The sequence below is a fragment of the Agelaius tricolor genome, unplaced genomic scaffold (assembly GCF_023055355.1).
Source record: "Agelaius tricolor isolate 1412-34295 unplaced genomic scaffold, bAgeTri1.0.p SCAF_17, whole genome shotgun sequence".
Classification (NCBI taxonomy): Eukaryota; Metazoa; Chordata; class Aves; order Passeriformes; family Icteridae; genus Agelaius; species Agelaius tricolor.
The window spans coordinates 11,816,040-11,831,600 of record NW_027269277.1 but is presented as its reverse complement, the minus strand read 5'-3'; the positions used below and the strand labels follow the sequence as shown (position 1 = coordinate 11,831,600).

Genomic DNA, 15,561 nt, shown 5'->3' with positions numbered 1-15,561 from the left:
ATAAATTGACACTAGATGTGTGTAAGTGCTTCCTGCCTGTTGTCTGAGAGTGAATGCTGCAACATGAGTCATAATTATTAAGGCCATAATTTATGATATTCTACTTTTCCTTTTGGTCAGCAGAAGTACTTCAGAAAGGCCCTGCTGGGGTAATTCATCTGTATAAATACAGATGAAATGACCAGCCCACTTCAGGGATTGTCTCCTCTTCTAGCAGAACATTTATGATTGGATCAGTTAGAACTGAGAACAGATGAAAAGAAACATTTATGATTGGATCAGTTAGAACTGAGAACAGATGAAAAGACCTGATAATGGGCCTTTTTCTCCAAAGCACCTACAAAAGGAACCTTCACAGGTGGGCATTCTCAGCTGCCCTTGTACACGTGCAATTTAAATGGCTATTTATTGTCACAAGACAAATGCTTATCTCCTCAGCCCCAGAGAATGTCATTATGTGTGTGAAACTACAGCTATCAGTATATATGAAATACATTCACATATTCATGGCATCTTCAAGATAAAGTGCTCAGACACTCTTAAGTACAGCTTCGTTGCATCAAGTAGACAGTCCTACCATGATGATTAAGTGATTACACACCATTATTGTTGAAGCACTGTAAATATTTTGTTCTCCCTATGAGTCCATTATTCTTTTGCACATATCAAAAATCTGATGTTAAACCAAAAGCACATCCTGAATTAATGGTGATATTCAGCTCTTATTTTAGATGCACAATTGCTTTCCAAAGAAGTAGCTTCTCATAACCCAGTCCCATGTGGCTTGAATCTAACCCAGTTACAGTACTGAAACCTTTTCCCTTTTCAGTATCAGTACAAAGAAAGCTGGGGACTAGCTCCTAGTCCATGCTCTGGCAGCTTTAATACTGGCCTAAATACGTTACTGAGGGTTACATTTGGCACTGCTTGGGAAACTTAACTGATGTCAAGCCAATGTACCCCACATTCTGCCAACTGCTTCTTGTTCTCTTCTAAATCAAGGAAGTACCATTAAAAAGTGCCAGGGAGAAAGCTGAGGACTGGGATAAAGCACACTGTGCTCTAGTGACCTGTGTAAGCACAAGGGATCCACAGGGAGCACTTACAGACCAGAACAACCTGGAGTACTATTGTAATTTGTTCTGGGCACCATATAGAGATGACATTGTCTCCTCCAAGACTGTGCCAAATACTCTGGCAAATATTGTCATTTTGTCCTTAAGTCACTGTTTGCGGAAAAGTTCCTAAATGTTGTATTTGCCTTCCTTCCTGCCTTCCTTCCTGCCACCATCCATCCATCCATCCATCTGTTCATCCATCCATCTGTTCATCCATCCATCCATCCATCCATCCATCCATCCATCCGTCCCTCAAAACTTTATCTGAAATCCCTTTCACTCTTTGGGACCACAAACAACTTTAAGTGAGTATTAAGCTTATACCCTACACCAGACTGAGCTTTCCAGAAGTCAGAGATCTGCAAAACCTCAGCTTCCCTTACTGCTATGAAATTTTGGAAATAGGGCACTGCTGCAAAATATTGCCACTACATTACAGGTGAAAGAAAGGTTTTTTTGAATCGTATTTCCTTTTCCTTCTGTTATTGAAGAACTTTCTTCCACTCTGAACTCTTAAGGGTTAACTGGCATTGAGTGGAGGAGGGGGAAATCAGAGGTCAGCTCATGTTCTGATATCAGTGAACTCACAAGTTACTCCTTAAGCATGTGGTTTCATCCTAGGTTCTTCCTGCCAGCAATTTCTCACTTTAATCATACACCCACAGCAACCCAGATCTTTAAATTCAGCAATTCTTTCTCAGGTTTCAGCAAGTCATTGGCAGCCTGAGCTATTTTGGGATATTTTCTCTACTGCAGATGCAGCTTAGGAAAACGCAGGGAGCATGCTAAAGACCTGCAGCTATTTGCCTTGTACAATTTGCTCATTTCTCTTTATTTCTCTGTTTTCCTGCACTCATCACTTAAAGGACAACCTTTCTTGCAAACAAAATCCCTGGAGCCTGATTAGAGGGACTGAAGGCTCCCAGACACGGATTGCCTGCCAGCCACAGCACGGTAAGGACATGGACACTTTTGGCTAGCCTTGCATTGCAGCTTTTTAAGCTTTGCTGAATGTTTATTTGTGTCCATCGCTTCCAAATCAACACTGCTGGCATGGCAGGCAGTCTCCAGCTCCCGGGCTCCATTTTCATTCCCTAAAATCCTCAGCACTTGTAAGTAACACATTTATACTCACCCTCTCTTTGTGTGTTTTAGAAATCAATGACTGACACTAATTTTGATCAGTTCTAGGGGTCTGGGATTTTTCTTTACATTTTACTATCTTTTGGACATCTGTGATTTGCAATCCTGATTGAAACTGTGGATATTTTATTGCCTGATCTTCCCTGTTGAAGGTATATCGTTAATTTTGGTACTTAGCTCAGCAAATTATGCAAATCAGGGAATGGTTTTATGTACGGTAGATGGAAATGTTATAAAAAAGCCCTGCTCCTGACGATTTACAGTTTTATACATTGCCTTCCTGTGTTGTGCTCTGGCTCTGCTTTAATACCTTGAGGCTGCTGGAGCAGTACACTAACACTACAAAGGAATTGACAGCATAAAACCAATGCAGCAGCCAGAGCTTTACTAAAAATGACTCAATTTTATCATGCAGTTATTTTATTTGCTCACAGAATGCACCAAGTAACCCCTGCAAGAATGGTGAAATTTCAATCTATTAATGTACTTTAGATTTAGTAGATTCAGGATCGGGCTCTGAAGGTGGTATTTTTATTTCTAAAAGTCTCTTAACAATTTTGAGGCAATTTCTATTATATTGTCAATGTTGCTTTGAACATAATGCTGATACCTGAGCCTGGGTCTCTCATGTAGCTTGTGAGTCTGCCTCAGTTTCACTGAAATCCCTGATACTAAATTAGCTGAATGATAAATAGGTATCAATCCTTTAGTCTTTGGTTCAATTTTATGCCAAATCCCAAGTATTAGTACTCAGGTTGCTTGAAATCTTGAGATTCAGCACATTTCCCAGAGACCACAGGAGGAAAGATGGATGTGTCTTAGTAAAAGTTAGCAAAGCACTCAATTGTTTAGTGTTAACAGAGAAACTGTTATGTCATTAGACAAGTTACAGAGCACACATGTAAAGCTAGATCACACATTTCTCTCTCAAAAAACCAATGTTGCTCTCAGCACAAACAGAAGTCAGGTGAAGGAAGTTTCACCAACAGGACAGGTCTGTGCAGAATTCAGTCTTTTGGGAATTCAGTGAGATAAACCCAATACAAGAATTATACCTGTACAGACAACCATTCAAGTGGTGCTTGTTGGGGCTTATTTTAGAAAATGTTGTCCTAAATTGTGCCACTGATAAAAATTATTATTAAAAAGACAATGCTTGTTATCACAAGATGTGCAGAAAGGAAATAATCTGAATAATGAAAAAACAGATGACACATAACTGTTTCTTTTGAAAACAAGCTGTTGCATACAGGAATTCTCTGGAAATTTAAAACCTTGTCTTTGTTAGAGGAGGAATATGGACCATAAAGCTTAGCAACTCTCCAGACCTTTCCAACTGAGCATACACTCTTACTTTTGGTATATATGGTATATATATACTATAAATAGATACCATATTTGGCATATATGCATGCCATGTTAATACACTCATTTTTTGGCATGCATATATACCAAATCAGGCACAGACAAGATACTAAAAATTACTTTACTCTATAAATGAACTAATTTATAATTCAGCAGCAGCACTGCCTAACTCATACTTGATGATCCTTGCCTAGAAACCAGAATATAAAAAAGACTAATGGATATCAATAACAGCAAAGGCTGAAGTGGAACCCATGCTGATGTAAAGAAACACTTGTTTTAGAGTCAGAACATGAGCCAAAAACTTGGTTGTTCCTCAAAATATCACGGAAGTGGGTCCCTCTAATTTTAGCGACATTCTCAGACACACTAAAGCTGCAACATGATACTGTACATGAACACAGCTGTGGTAATTGGCCAGTTATATTCCATTCAGCTTGCTTGGTTTTTTAAAGTTTACACTACAATTTCAGCTTAAAAATCAGTTTAGAAAAGGTTAATTGGTCCTGTACCACTCTGCAATTGGCTAGACTAAAAGCACCCATAGTTTCAATAGCTCCACTGACATGCAGTAACTTACTACACTGCAACAATCTGATCAGATGGCTGAGCCCTTCATTAAAATTGAAGGGACAGTTTAATTTTTCCTGTCTGTCACTTTGCACCAAATTAATTCTATTAAATCCAGCTGAGGGATTGCATTGAAAGAGGAATCATCAACAAAAAGTGAATAGTAAAAGTTACTCAAGAACTGGGTCTGAATTTTAATAGTCATACAGAGCAGGGCTCTGCAACAAAAAACTAATAAATTTAGTGGTGTGATGGTGTATGTTGGGTGGCAGCATCAGTTTAGAGGAGGAATAACACAGAATTGCAGAAATGAGAGAAAATGTAGTAGGAAATTAAAGTCTCATTGGAGGCAGGAATAAGCAGCCAAGGGGCAGCTGAGGTGAGAGGCTGCAGACCTGTGTGTGAGGAGGCAGGAAGCCCTTGCTTGGGCAGTCCGAGCAGCTGGGCATTGTCTTCTGGAGCTGTTGAGCCCTGGCAGCATCAGCACACCCCAGCCCTCTCCCAGATGGCAACAGCAGAATGAGAATGCTCTGCAGCCTGTTCCTCTTGAATCCTCCCATCTCCATTTCTTCCCACATCATCCCCCAGCTGGAGTAGGCCTTGGCCCTCAGCCTGATAACAGTTAGAGAAGCACCAGGGTAATAAGGGCTGCTTGGGAAGGCTCAGAGAGAAGCTACAGGGCCTGGACAGCAGGGTGGAAGTCACAGAGGAATGGAGAGGTAACAGACATCCTGGAGGACTGTGCAAAGAGACAGGGAGACAAACAAAAGTGCAGCTTCCACCTAACACTCTGAGTGTAAAACAGCCAAGAAAAAGACAAAACCATATTAGAGTACACCATTAAATATAGAAATACTAGAGACAGTACAGCACTGATGGCATCCTATAAGTATGGGTCAGTCCCTAATTAAAACATTAGATAGTTTTTGGCACTCACAACACAATGGGTATCGTAACAATGAGGTAGGAGTACAAAAGCTATTGGTAAAGACATCATCATGGAGATTAACTTTTTAAGATTTATGAAAATGTTGGCCCAAGAACAAACAGATATAAATCAAACATAGCAATTATAATTTGGAGAATACAATGAAGCAGTGAGATGGGAACAAGAAACCTAATTATCAGGTTTTTATGATGAAGAATGATCAATTACCAAAAGCAGTCTGTTTCTGCAAGTTGCTGCAACATTATAATTGCACCTGGACAGTTTCTAGGTCACTGTCATATGTGTTAATTTAAGTGAGATACAAATCAGTCTTGGGGTGTGATGAATGGATAGGTGGGTGCCATTACTTTAGCAATGTTGCTCCTTTTGACATCACTTCTCTCTCTGTTCAAAGATTAAGATAACAAATGCAGTAACATCAGCCTCTTTCAGATACTCAAATAAAACTAGCACTTAAAGAAGAATGAATGGAGCAATCTTGGCTCTTGTTGATATTCTGAAGAATTTTGGAAATCTGTTATGAGACTGCATAGATTAGGGGGTTTTGAATGTATTTAAAGGAAAATAAGAACCAAAAATTAACTTCCATGTTAAGTTTTCCCTCTATTTTTTTGAAAACCAAGTTGATTTAACCATTGTCATTAATGTTACATGAATTTCCATGATAATGCTTTGTAGGCTGCAAGTTAAATATAATTCCTGATACCACCTTTTGGCCTTTCCAGACATTGGCTTCAATTAAATAAAGCTGCAATGGATTCCTTAGCTGTCCCCATCAAATATGTCAACCTTTTAGTCAGTTCTTGTGGATATTTCTATAATCTTCCTGATTCTTGACTGACTTTTGTTTTACTACATATAATGATCAAGCTAGCAATCATAAGAAAGAGAACCACTAGCAAAGGCACCCAAAAGTTATATTTATAATTGGAAGTCCAAGTCACTAAGGCAAGTCACTGACAGATACTAATGATACACAGCAGCTCCTAACTCCAACTTATGCAACTTATTATGCAACATCTTTTCCTCTGCCATGTCCTGTTAGTAACTGAAGCCACTAACTTTATCTAAAGCTAGATAAAATATAAAAACTCAAAGAATATGATATATCCACACAGGAATGGTCTACTAAATATAAACACTACTTCTATCAAGGATAGAAAATGCAAGTAAAATTTGGCTCTCATTAACCCTGCCTCACATTGATCCCTAAATCTTTTATGTTATGACTGTCTTTTTTGAGGCCAGACACAGTATTAACCTGTCAGTATACAAAATTCGAAGGTAAACAAATCATTTTTATGTTTGGCAAATAAAAACAAAAGGTCTCAGTCAGGAGGGAGGAAAGAGACTACTATCCTTAAGTATGAGAAAGCCTTCAGATAAGATATTGATCCAGTCACATTTATGTCCAATAATTTCACCATTTTAGAGTTAGACAGAAACAAACAATATCTCAGTCTTGCAGAGCATGCTGACATCACATAGCCCCCAGTTTTAGTTCTTTAATGTAGTTTGTCTGTGCTGGTATTATTAATAGACACACTAAAATGGGAACTTCACCCTGGCTCAGCTTTGACTCACTGCATGGCCTTGGGCACCACATAACCTCTGTCTCCAGTTCTCTATCTGCATAATGCATTTGTCTATCTAGTGACTTTGCAGAGTCATGGGTCAAATAAATGAGTCACTTGACAGAATTTTTAAATTGAAATACTCTGGCTTTCTTCTGCATTTTTATAATATATTTCCCTGAATTTTGACATAAACTCGCCTTTTTCATAAAGGTAACCAAAGTGCTTAAATAAACAGAAAGAAGAACTATTTAACACTTCCAAATGAAAACCTCCTTGAACTAAAAGAATGGAACCACAGCCACATAAGACAGCGTGTCATCTCACAGCCCAAAACACCTTTATCTGATGCTTTTTGTGAAGTTCTTTACTGTCCAGGGGAGAGGGAAGAAAGAAGGAAGCCTAATTTCACACCATGCAAAGAAATAGCAGATTACATAGCTAGTAAAATGTAAAGTATGGTCTGGGCATAACAGATGGAATAATCTATCAACCAATCTCCTTTATTACACTGGCAGTCAAAAGATCTGTATTTTTTTTTTTAAGTCTAAACTGGTTCTGAGAGCAAGAGAGTCATATTCATTTGACTGCACCAGAAGATAGAAATCCTCCATGTGGCTGAGATTATTTGCCCAAAGCTAATCAAGTTAGTTATACACTTAGTTAATTTTTTTTGCTTGTTGTCCATTGAAACTAATCAAATTTTCTCTAGAAAATAACTTCTCTGCTGCAGTTCTAATCCTTTGTGTCTTAAGGAGAGAAAAAAATCCTTCCATCAAGGCAGCCCCTGAGGGGACTTTTAAGGCACTGACATGCAATACTGAGATGTTCATTCGTTTGTAAGGGAGTCGAACCTAGATGCAAAACTGAATTACAGAGTCATCTGGCATTACTTTCAAATGCAAAAATGGACAAAGCAAGCGCATTAATTATCAAAAGTTGAAAAGTTCACCACTGATTATTGCATCAGTGGATGCTGCATCTTTACAAAGCCCAGACATCCAGGGAATAGCTGATGTCTCATTAGATACAAGCAATTGTATCTTTCAAGGTGGTGATCTTCGATGCTCACTCATCCATTGCTGTCTTATTTTTTCTTATGACTTGGTTAATTCTTTGCTTGGATTAGGGTTGAGATCAAAAAGGGATCTTACACAAAGGAATACTTATAATCCAGGATACACAAGGCATACACTGACCAGTGTTGCTGGACTAAACAAGCAGTGAAGTGTTCCCAAAGTTGGTTCCTTTCAGCTCTGCTAACCAGGAGCATGGATCTCATGATAGCACAGCTACCAGAGAATGGTAAATGCCCTTCCATTGCTAATGATATCCCTACAGAACAGTGAGAGAAAATAATGTATTGCCCAAATGCATGTAGATATGTTTGTTTGCACAACAGATTCCTGGTCTTGGAAGTACCTTGTCTACTCCACAAGAAAAAAGAATTCAGAGCTCCAACCTAATTCATAGCTTCTGTCCTCATGGAACTTGGCAACAGCACAAAGAATAAAAAAACCCTCTAAAGCTGATCTAATCACTAATAATGACATAATTACTATGACATAACTAGAAATTTATGATAGATCTAGTCTGACAATGCTATTTGAGGACAACAGGTCAAATGAGGATGCAAAAAACCCAAGGTCTAATTCATTCCCAGTGTAAATTGGCAGTATTCCCTTTGACTTCAATGAGAGATTTACTTGTTCACTCCAGCTCTAATTTTTAGTCAGCATCTTCCCAATATTTATGATTGAGTTGTACCAGCCTAAGAAGTACTCACTTTTAAATCCAAAGCAAGAACCTCCAGAGATTGGGAAAGGCATATTTTCATATAATGGTCTTCATTTAGATAGTACATTTACTTTTACTAGACTAACTTTCCCATATAAAGAAAATATTTAGTAAGAAAAAATTAACAAATTCCAGAGGCACAGCAGCAAGAGCCAGTCTAAAATATCTATGTGGCTCTTTTATGTCCAGATAACCAAAAAGTAAACCCAAGGAAGAAAGAAGGAATCATTGAAATAGAGAATAATCAGAGTTAATGAACAAGCAGACAGATACATGTAGAGACATGTAATCTTGTATTGTTTAAGCAGCAGTAATAAATTCAAACATTAAACCAGAAAGAGATGCTTCTATGTTTTTGTTTTGTGGAAAATGGGATTTTTGTTTTCATTGTGACACAGCTATTTGAGAGTTTCAAAACAGCAAATCTTGGTGAGGAAGGGATATTTTGAGTTGTGCTAAATGAAATACTTGAGTCATGTTAGTGTGTAAATTACAGTAAAACACAGAGAGATATTCCATCCTCCTTCAGCTCAAATGGTATCAGCAATGAGGCCAGAGGATCGGTACTAGCTCACAGTCAACCCAAAAGTATTTCCACAGAAAATTCTTGATTCTGGAGAAAACACTTCACCACAGGTTGGACTGTGATGATAAAGTATATATTTAAATTCTTCACTGTATTACCAGAGGGATTTTGCCACAGCATAGCCCTGAAGTAAAAATGAAGAGAGAACTGAGGCAGCCAAGTGGTCCATTATGTCTTCTCAGAAGACAAAACAGTGAATCATTTATGATAAGTTCAATCAGCAAAACCACTTTAAAACCACTGGTTTTAAAGCTTATCTAGAAATACATTTTTAATGTGGTTATTGATTTAGCATTTAATGAGGGTTGATTAAAAGATGAAGTTGCCCAAGATCTGTATCCATTACTATTAAAAGATAAGTGTTGAGGACTTGTGGATAGGCGCTGTTTACTGACTTCCACATATTGCATAAATATCATGGCCATGCCTCAATGACTCAGGTCAGAGTGTGCTGCTCAAAACTCTGTACAAATGTCAAGCAAGCAAAATTCCTGATTCAGTGGTTTATATATAAAATATAAAGAAGAAATGTAAGTTTTATTAAAGCACAGGACTTGAATGGCTGTTTCTGAGCTGCCAGATTACTTTAAATACTGATCAACTAAATTTTCATCCAGGGTAACTATTGCTTCACATCAAAAAGGAAAGAAATGAACTGGGCTCCATGGTCTGAATGGCACTGCAAGCTTTTGCCACTAGAGTGTGTCAAGGCATTTGTGAGGAAAAAACCTCTTCACGTGCTGTAGCATTCAATTCAAACTATTACCAGGGCCCTGCACAAAGACAAGTAGCTTGAATGTACCATTTATTTTTCTGATTTCCTGCTTGACTGCTAGAACTTGTCTTAAAGATTATACTACTAAGACAAGGTCTCACCTCATTAGTCTGCTTATATGCTGTGTACAGGGATTTTTATATGGATACTGAACACAGGCATCCAGAAACAGTCCAGCCAATTTTAGGATCCATTACACTGTGCCTATATTTTCAGTTCAATGTCAATGAAACATCCCTTCCAGGCTAAGACTCTTACTTTGATGCAGTACAATAACACTGCTATTTTGTATTGAAAAGTCAGCACAGCCAGTCAATGTATGTAAATCTGTCCTTTCCTGCTTCTCTCTCTGCTGGATGTCTGCAGTTGCACTAAAATTGGGGTGGGGGAGCGAGGGGGAGAGGAAAGGGGAAGGGGAGCCCACACACCTATACAAAAACTGCTGAAAATATACTGAAAATCTGTGCTGAGAATAGAGATGCTCCAGCATATTTAAAAAATCAGTTTGAAGAGAAACTATAAAAGCCCCTCTCTTTGATAGTAAGAAAAAAATCAGAACAGTTAAAATTAGAAATGCGTAGGCATAAAGCATTTCCAGGATCAAACAGAGTATGTTAAATGTACACATTTGGTAATGCTAAAAAAATCAGGATCTGCCTCCATACTTTTCTGAATCAAGGTTTGTCCCCTTCTCCATCTGTAAAACTGCACTGACAGCACTCCCTCTCTTTGCTTACTTTTGTCTCTTCAGATTGCAAACTCTTATTAGCTGTTTTGACGACAGAAGTTCTTAGTAAAAGTTTTTCACTGTCCATAATGTCACCTCCATGCTGAAGATTTCAGCTACTAGACCAACCCTAATAGCTTTTCTTTAAAAGACATTAAAAACAAAACAAAAACCAAACATCCAAACAACTGCCTATAAGAGATAGGAATCCTACACCCAATCTGTTGTCATTTACATGTTCAAGTGATGTTGTGAATGGAGACACTTGATTTCATCACCTCCTTTCCTTCTCCTAGGAAAGGTCTGATAGGCCTTTCTTGGGAGACTGCAGCAGCTTTCTGAGCTTCCAGAGGCTGACACTGTTAGAGTGACAATGATGACTGAGCAAAACAGCTTCTGAAATCCCTAAGCATTCACCCAAGTCAGCCATAGAGGGTCAATGGGAGAAGAGCTACAGATCAGAAGATTCTGCCTTTGAATTGCCCAGACCAGCCTGAGAAAATGAGAGTCTGAGAGGGCATCTGGAGTTCTCATCACCTGCTCTGTAACTTTAGATGAACATTTTGATCATTTTGAAATGAACTGATGGCTGACAAGAGAACAAGGAACAGGAGAGAAAAGAATAGGAACACAAAGTAGAAGGAAAAGATCTGTGACCAGGTCTCTTTTACTCAGTGTATGCTGAGTTAATGATGCCTCATGCAGGTATCCCACAATCACACTAGAATTAAGAGATCCTACTTTTCATGAAGAGCCTGCTGAAATCACAGATCCCTACCCACTGTATTTTTGTCCCAAGGATTCAGAGTACAGCACAGGCAGAGCATGCAGCAAGGCTCAAGGTCCAGCACTGGCACAGTACTGGGAGGAGCTACACCCTCATACACTAACAGTCCCCTGAAAACACACAGGTCACCTGAAAACTCCCAGGACAGTGTCTCGTGAATATTTCATAAACAAAATTTAGCAGGTGAAGTTTCTTCTAGTTCAATAAAAAAATGAAAATGTCAGCAAAAAGGAAGCACAAAACACAGTTCATACAGAAAGCATGCAATACTTTTTTTTTCTTTTCTTTTTCTTAAACAAAACAAAACCCCAGTAATTTCCATTTAGGATAAATCTGAAATATTACATCTAATTAAAAATAAAATGTTTTGTGACTTTTTAAAAAAATACACATATACACATATTTTACTATTCAATTTATATTAACTTGTAAGTGGAAAATGGTATTTCTGTTTCAAAAGATGAAAAACTTCATTTTCAGCATGTTAAGATATTTCCTTTAAAAACCTGGAAAATGTTTCATATTTTTCCTATATTTCAGTTGAAACAATTTTATCTCAACCTAATCTCAAGAATGGTCCCAGTGTTTTCAAACCTCTGTTATTCTAATTTAAAATTTAAAAATCATTCAAAATTTTTGTCCACCTCTATTCATAAATTTAAGCATAATTTACCTCTATTCATAAAGGTATGCACATTCAAGCATCATTTTGGCCCTAGAATCTTGGGAAAGGAAATACTCAAGAGCCTTTCTAAAATACCTTTCCATTTCCCACCACTGTGTCCCTAGCTGATATTCCTTGTATCCTCATGCAGCAATAGCTCTACCTTCACTGTGGCAGTCCCTCGTGAAATGTTTTCTAGAATTAGAGTGTGAAGGCTGGAGAGTGAACTCGCTGCTTTTATAAAAAGAGAAGAACACCCAGGAGAAGGTATTTAAATTATGTCCTGAGGCAGAATGAAGTTGATTTATGTCAGGGATTATTTTTATCTCTCCAGTCAACTAGAAGTTATGCAGCAAAGCCTGCAGAGACAACAGCCATGCAGCATGGTCTGTACCACACTCTGGCAGTGCTAGGAAGCCAAGCCAGCTCAGCAGCAGGCGGAGCTGTGCCCTTGCGAGCCCTTGGCACGGCTCTGCGGGAAGGGCTTCCCCGGCCAAGCTCCCCGGGCTGCTCTCTGCTCAGAGGAGCCCTCTGCAGCACCCGGACCTGCAAACCAGTCTGCACCTGCTCATTGTCACTGCACCTGGACCCTGCAAACCAGTCTGCACATTGTCACAGCACCTGGACCCTGCAAACCACACTGCACCTGCACATTGTCACAGCACCCGAGCCCTGCAAACCACACTGCACCTGCTCATTGTCACAACACCTGAACCCTGCAAACCAGTCTGCACCTGCTCATTGTCACAACACCTGAGCCCTGCAAACCACACTGCACCTGCACATTGTCACAGCACCTGGACCCTGCAAACCACACTGCACCTGCACATTGTCACAGCACCTGAACCCTGCAAACCACACTGCACCTGCTCATTGTCACAGCACCTGGACCCTGCAAACCACACTGCCCCCGCACATTGTCACAGCACCTGAGCCCTGCAAACCAGTCTGCACCTGCTCATTGTCACAGCACCTGGACCCTGCAAACCACACTGCACCTGCACATTGTCACAGCACCTGAGCCCTGCAAACCACACTGCACCTGCTCATTGTCACAGCACCTGGACCCTGCAAACCACACTGCACCTGCACATTGTCACAGCACCTGGACCCTGCAAACCACACTGCACCTGCACATTGTCACAGCACCCGAGCCCTGCAAACCACACTGCACCTGCTCATTGTCACTGCACCTGGACCCTGCAAACCAGTCTGCACATTGTCACAGCACCTGGACCCTGCAAACCACACTGCACCTGCTCATTGTCACAGCACCCGGACCCTGCAAACCACACTGCACCTGCTCATTGTCACAACACCTGAGCCCTGCAAACCAGTCTGCACCTGCTCATTGTCACAACACCTGAGCCCTGCAAACCAGTCTGCACCTGCTCATTGTCACAACACCTGAGCCCTGCAAACCAGTCTGCACCTGCACATTGTCACAGCACCTGGACCCTGCAAACCACACTGCATCTGCACATTGTCACAGCACCTGGACCCTGCCAACCACACTGCACCTGCTCATTGTCACAGCAGCTCTGGACACTCTTGGGTTTGGCTCCTGCACCCAGCACTGCACTCATGTCCTGGCATACCGATGAGGGGAAAATGGGATGGTTATGATGGATCCCAAGCCCCGTTCTTCAGTCACATCCTGCCTCTACACATCTCTAATCTGTGCTGAGAGCAGGGGATTTGAACCATGGACACCTGGGACCCTTCTCCTTCCTTTTCCTGGTCTGGCTCTGACACACAAGTGAATAGATTCTTCCATGCCTGAGACCTCAGTTCAAAGCCCACGACCTTTCCATTGATCTCAGAAATCCTTGCATAGAACTCCAACCAAGTATCCCTGCAGAATATCATCAGGAAAACAAAGCAAACCCCCACAACTGTGAAATTACCTCTGGAAGAGAAATGTCTATTTCCTCAAGTTTTTTTTTTCTCTGAAAAAGGCAGTATATTTACTGAGTTTTTAACATGTAGATAGATGCATGTATGCAGTTGCCTGAAAGCACCTGATTTAAAACATTAAATCTCTGCATTTAATTTTCATGTGTAGGGAAGGAAAATCAGTAAAAATTTTGAATAAATAAATGCTACTTTTTAGAATAAAAAATTAAAGCAAATGTTTCCAGGACGCTTGCTATAATAAATAAATTACTTGGATTTTAAAATTCTCTTGCAGTGTTTGAGATTAAAACATTGCATCACATTTCCAGTGCTTACCAGCAAGAACAAATTCATTATAAACTAACATATAACTACATTTTCTTCTACCACTGGTGATCAAGCAGCAATGTGCAGGTTAAAAATAAGAAATGTAAATGAATTTGTATGTTAATAAATGTAATTATGGATCTATCTGAATTTTAATCACCTAATGAATGTAACTCCTAAATTACACAGGGAAAGAAGCTAATTGGATCCTCTGTATCTTTTCTGTTGTGGCTACAAGTAGTGTATTGTACATTTCCTAGCACTGAAAAAGGACAATGCTGTGCACAAGGAAGGAGTTCCATCCAGAGGCCAGCAAGTAACTTGAACTTTACAATGTGCAGCTATTTATCTTTTTTATTATTTTAATTTTTCTAAGTAGAAATACCACATTTTAAGAGACACCCCCCCCATCCTTTGAAACAAGTAAAACTGAGGATCAGTGAGATACGTTATAAAGAAAAGATAATTATCAAAATAGTAGCTAAAAGGAATAGCTTAGAGCTACTCACATACTTCAATCTCTTTAAAATTTCAAACAGCACACCTTCACAAGAGCTAAGAAGTGATCTTACATTATTTAATACAGTGCAGAGATACAGTGGATATATGTGTTTTCCTAATAAACCTGTCTCTCAGTTCTCAATATTATGAATCAGAGCAGCCAAAAGCACTGCATGGGTTAATGCAAAATTAAAAATAAATTTAAAAATTCCTTACAAGTTTTCTGCTAAATATACAGAATATATATATATTATACTCACAAGCTTTATTCCTTTCTTGGCATGAATGTTTATATCAACATTACTTGAAAGTGGAACAGAAAGCTTATAGTATGTTACAGATATAATAGATATAAATAAGGCTCTGCCAATTAAAATCAAAAAATTCCTATAAATCCCATATTATATTTGGTTATTTTTTTCTGTTATAAGAAGAATCTCATGTAATTCTTACAAGATAATGACATCTAATAAAGCAGATGAAATTTGCCCAGCAGTTTGCAAGAAAGAGAACTATTTTTTAATCTCCATCTGACTTAAACAAAGCTGATAATAGTAAACTTTCTGGTGAATAAATTATTAGCAATTACTCCTAATTTTGGTACCAAAATGAAATGTCAGAACATTTCAGCAGTAGAAAAATGCAATTTGAGTGAGGTTTGTCTCTAGCAGTAGAATAACAGGCTGAGGTCACTTTAAACAAATGTTTGAAATGCAGTGTGTTATTAGTATTTCAACCACTGCCAAATGCATTTACTTACTATAATTATTGTTTCATAAGAT

The 15,561-nt window shown here is 39.0% G+C and overlaps 1 protein-coding gene across 4 annotated transcripts in view; it reads left to right on the top strand.

Annotated features, from left to right (window-relative positions):
- Positions 1-1,792: 1,792 nt before the first annotated feature.
- Positions 1,793-15,561, top strand: part of AMMECR1 (AMMECR nuclear protein 1) — a 95,625-nt gene continuing 81,856 nt past the window's right edge. For 2 of the 4 annotated variants that reach the window (XR_011681575.1, XM_071442470.1), the window contains exon 1: positions 1,793-2,072. Coding sequence is in view for 2 of the 4 variants with exons in the window: in XM_071442470.1 (XP_071298571.1) it covers positions 1,901-2,072 (172 nt within the window). In the remaining 2 variants the exon portion in view is untranslated. Of the gene's footprint in view, positions 2,231-15,561 lie in introns of all 4 variants that reach the window. The other 2 variants (XM_071442471.1, XM_071442472.1) reach the window with 2 other exon arrangements.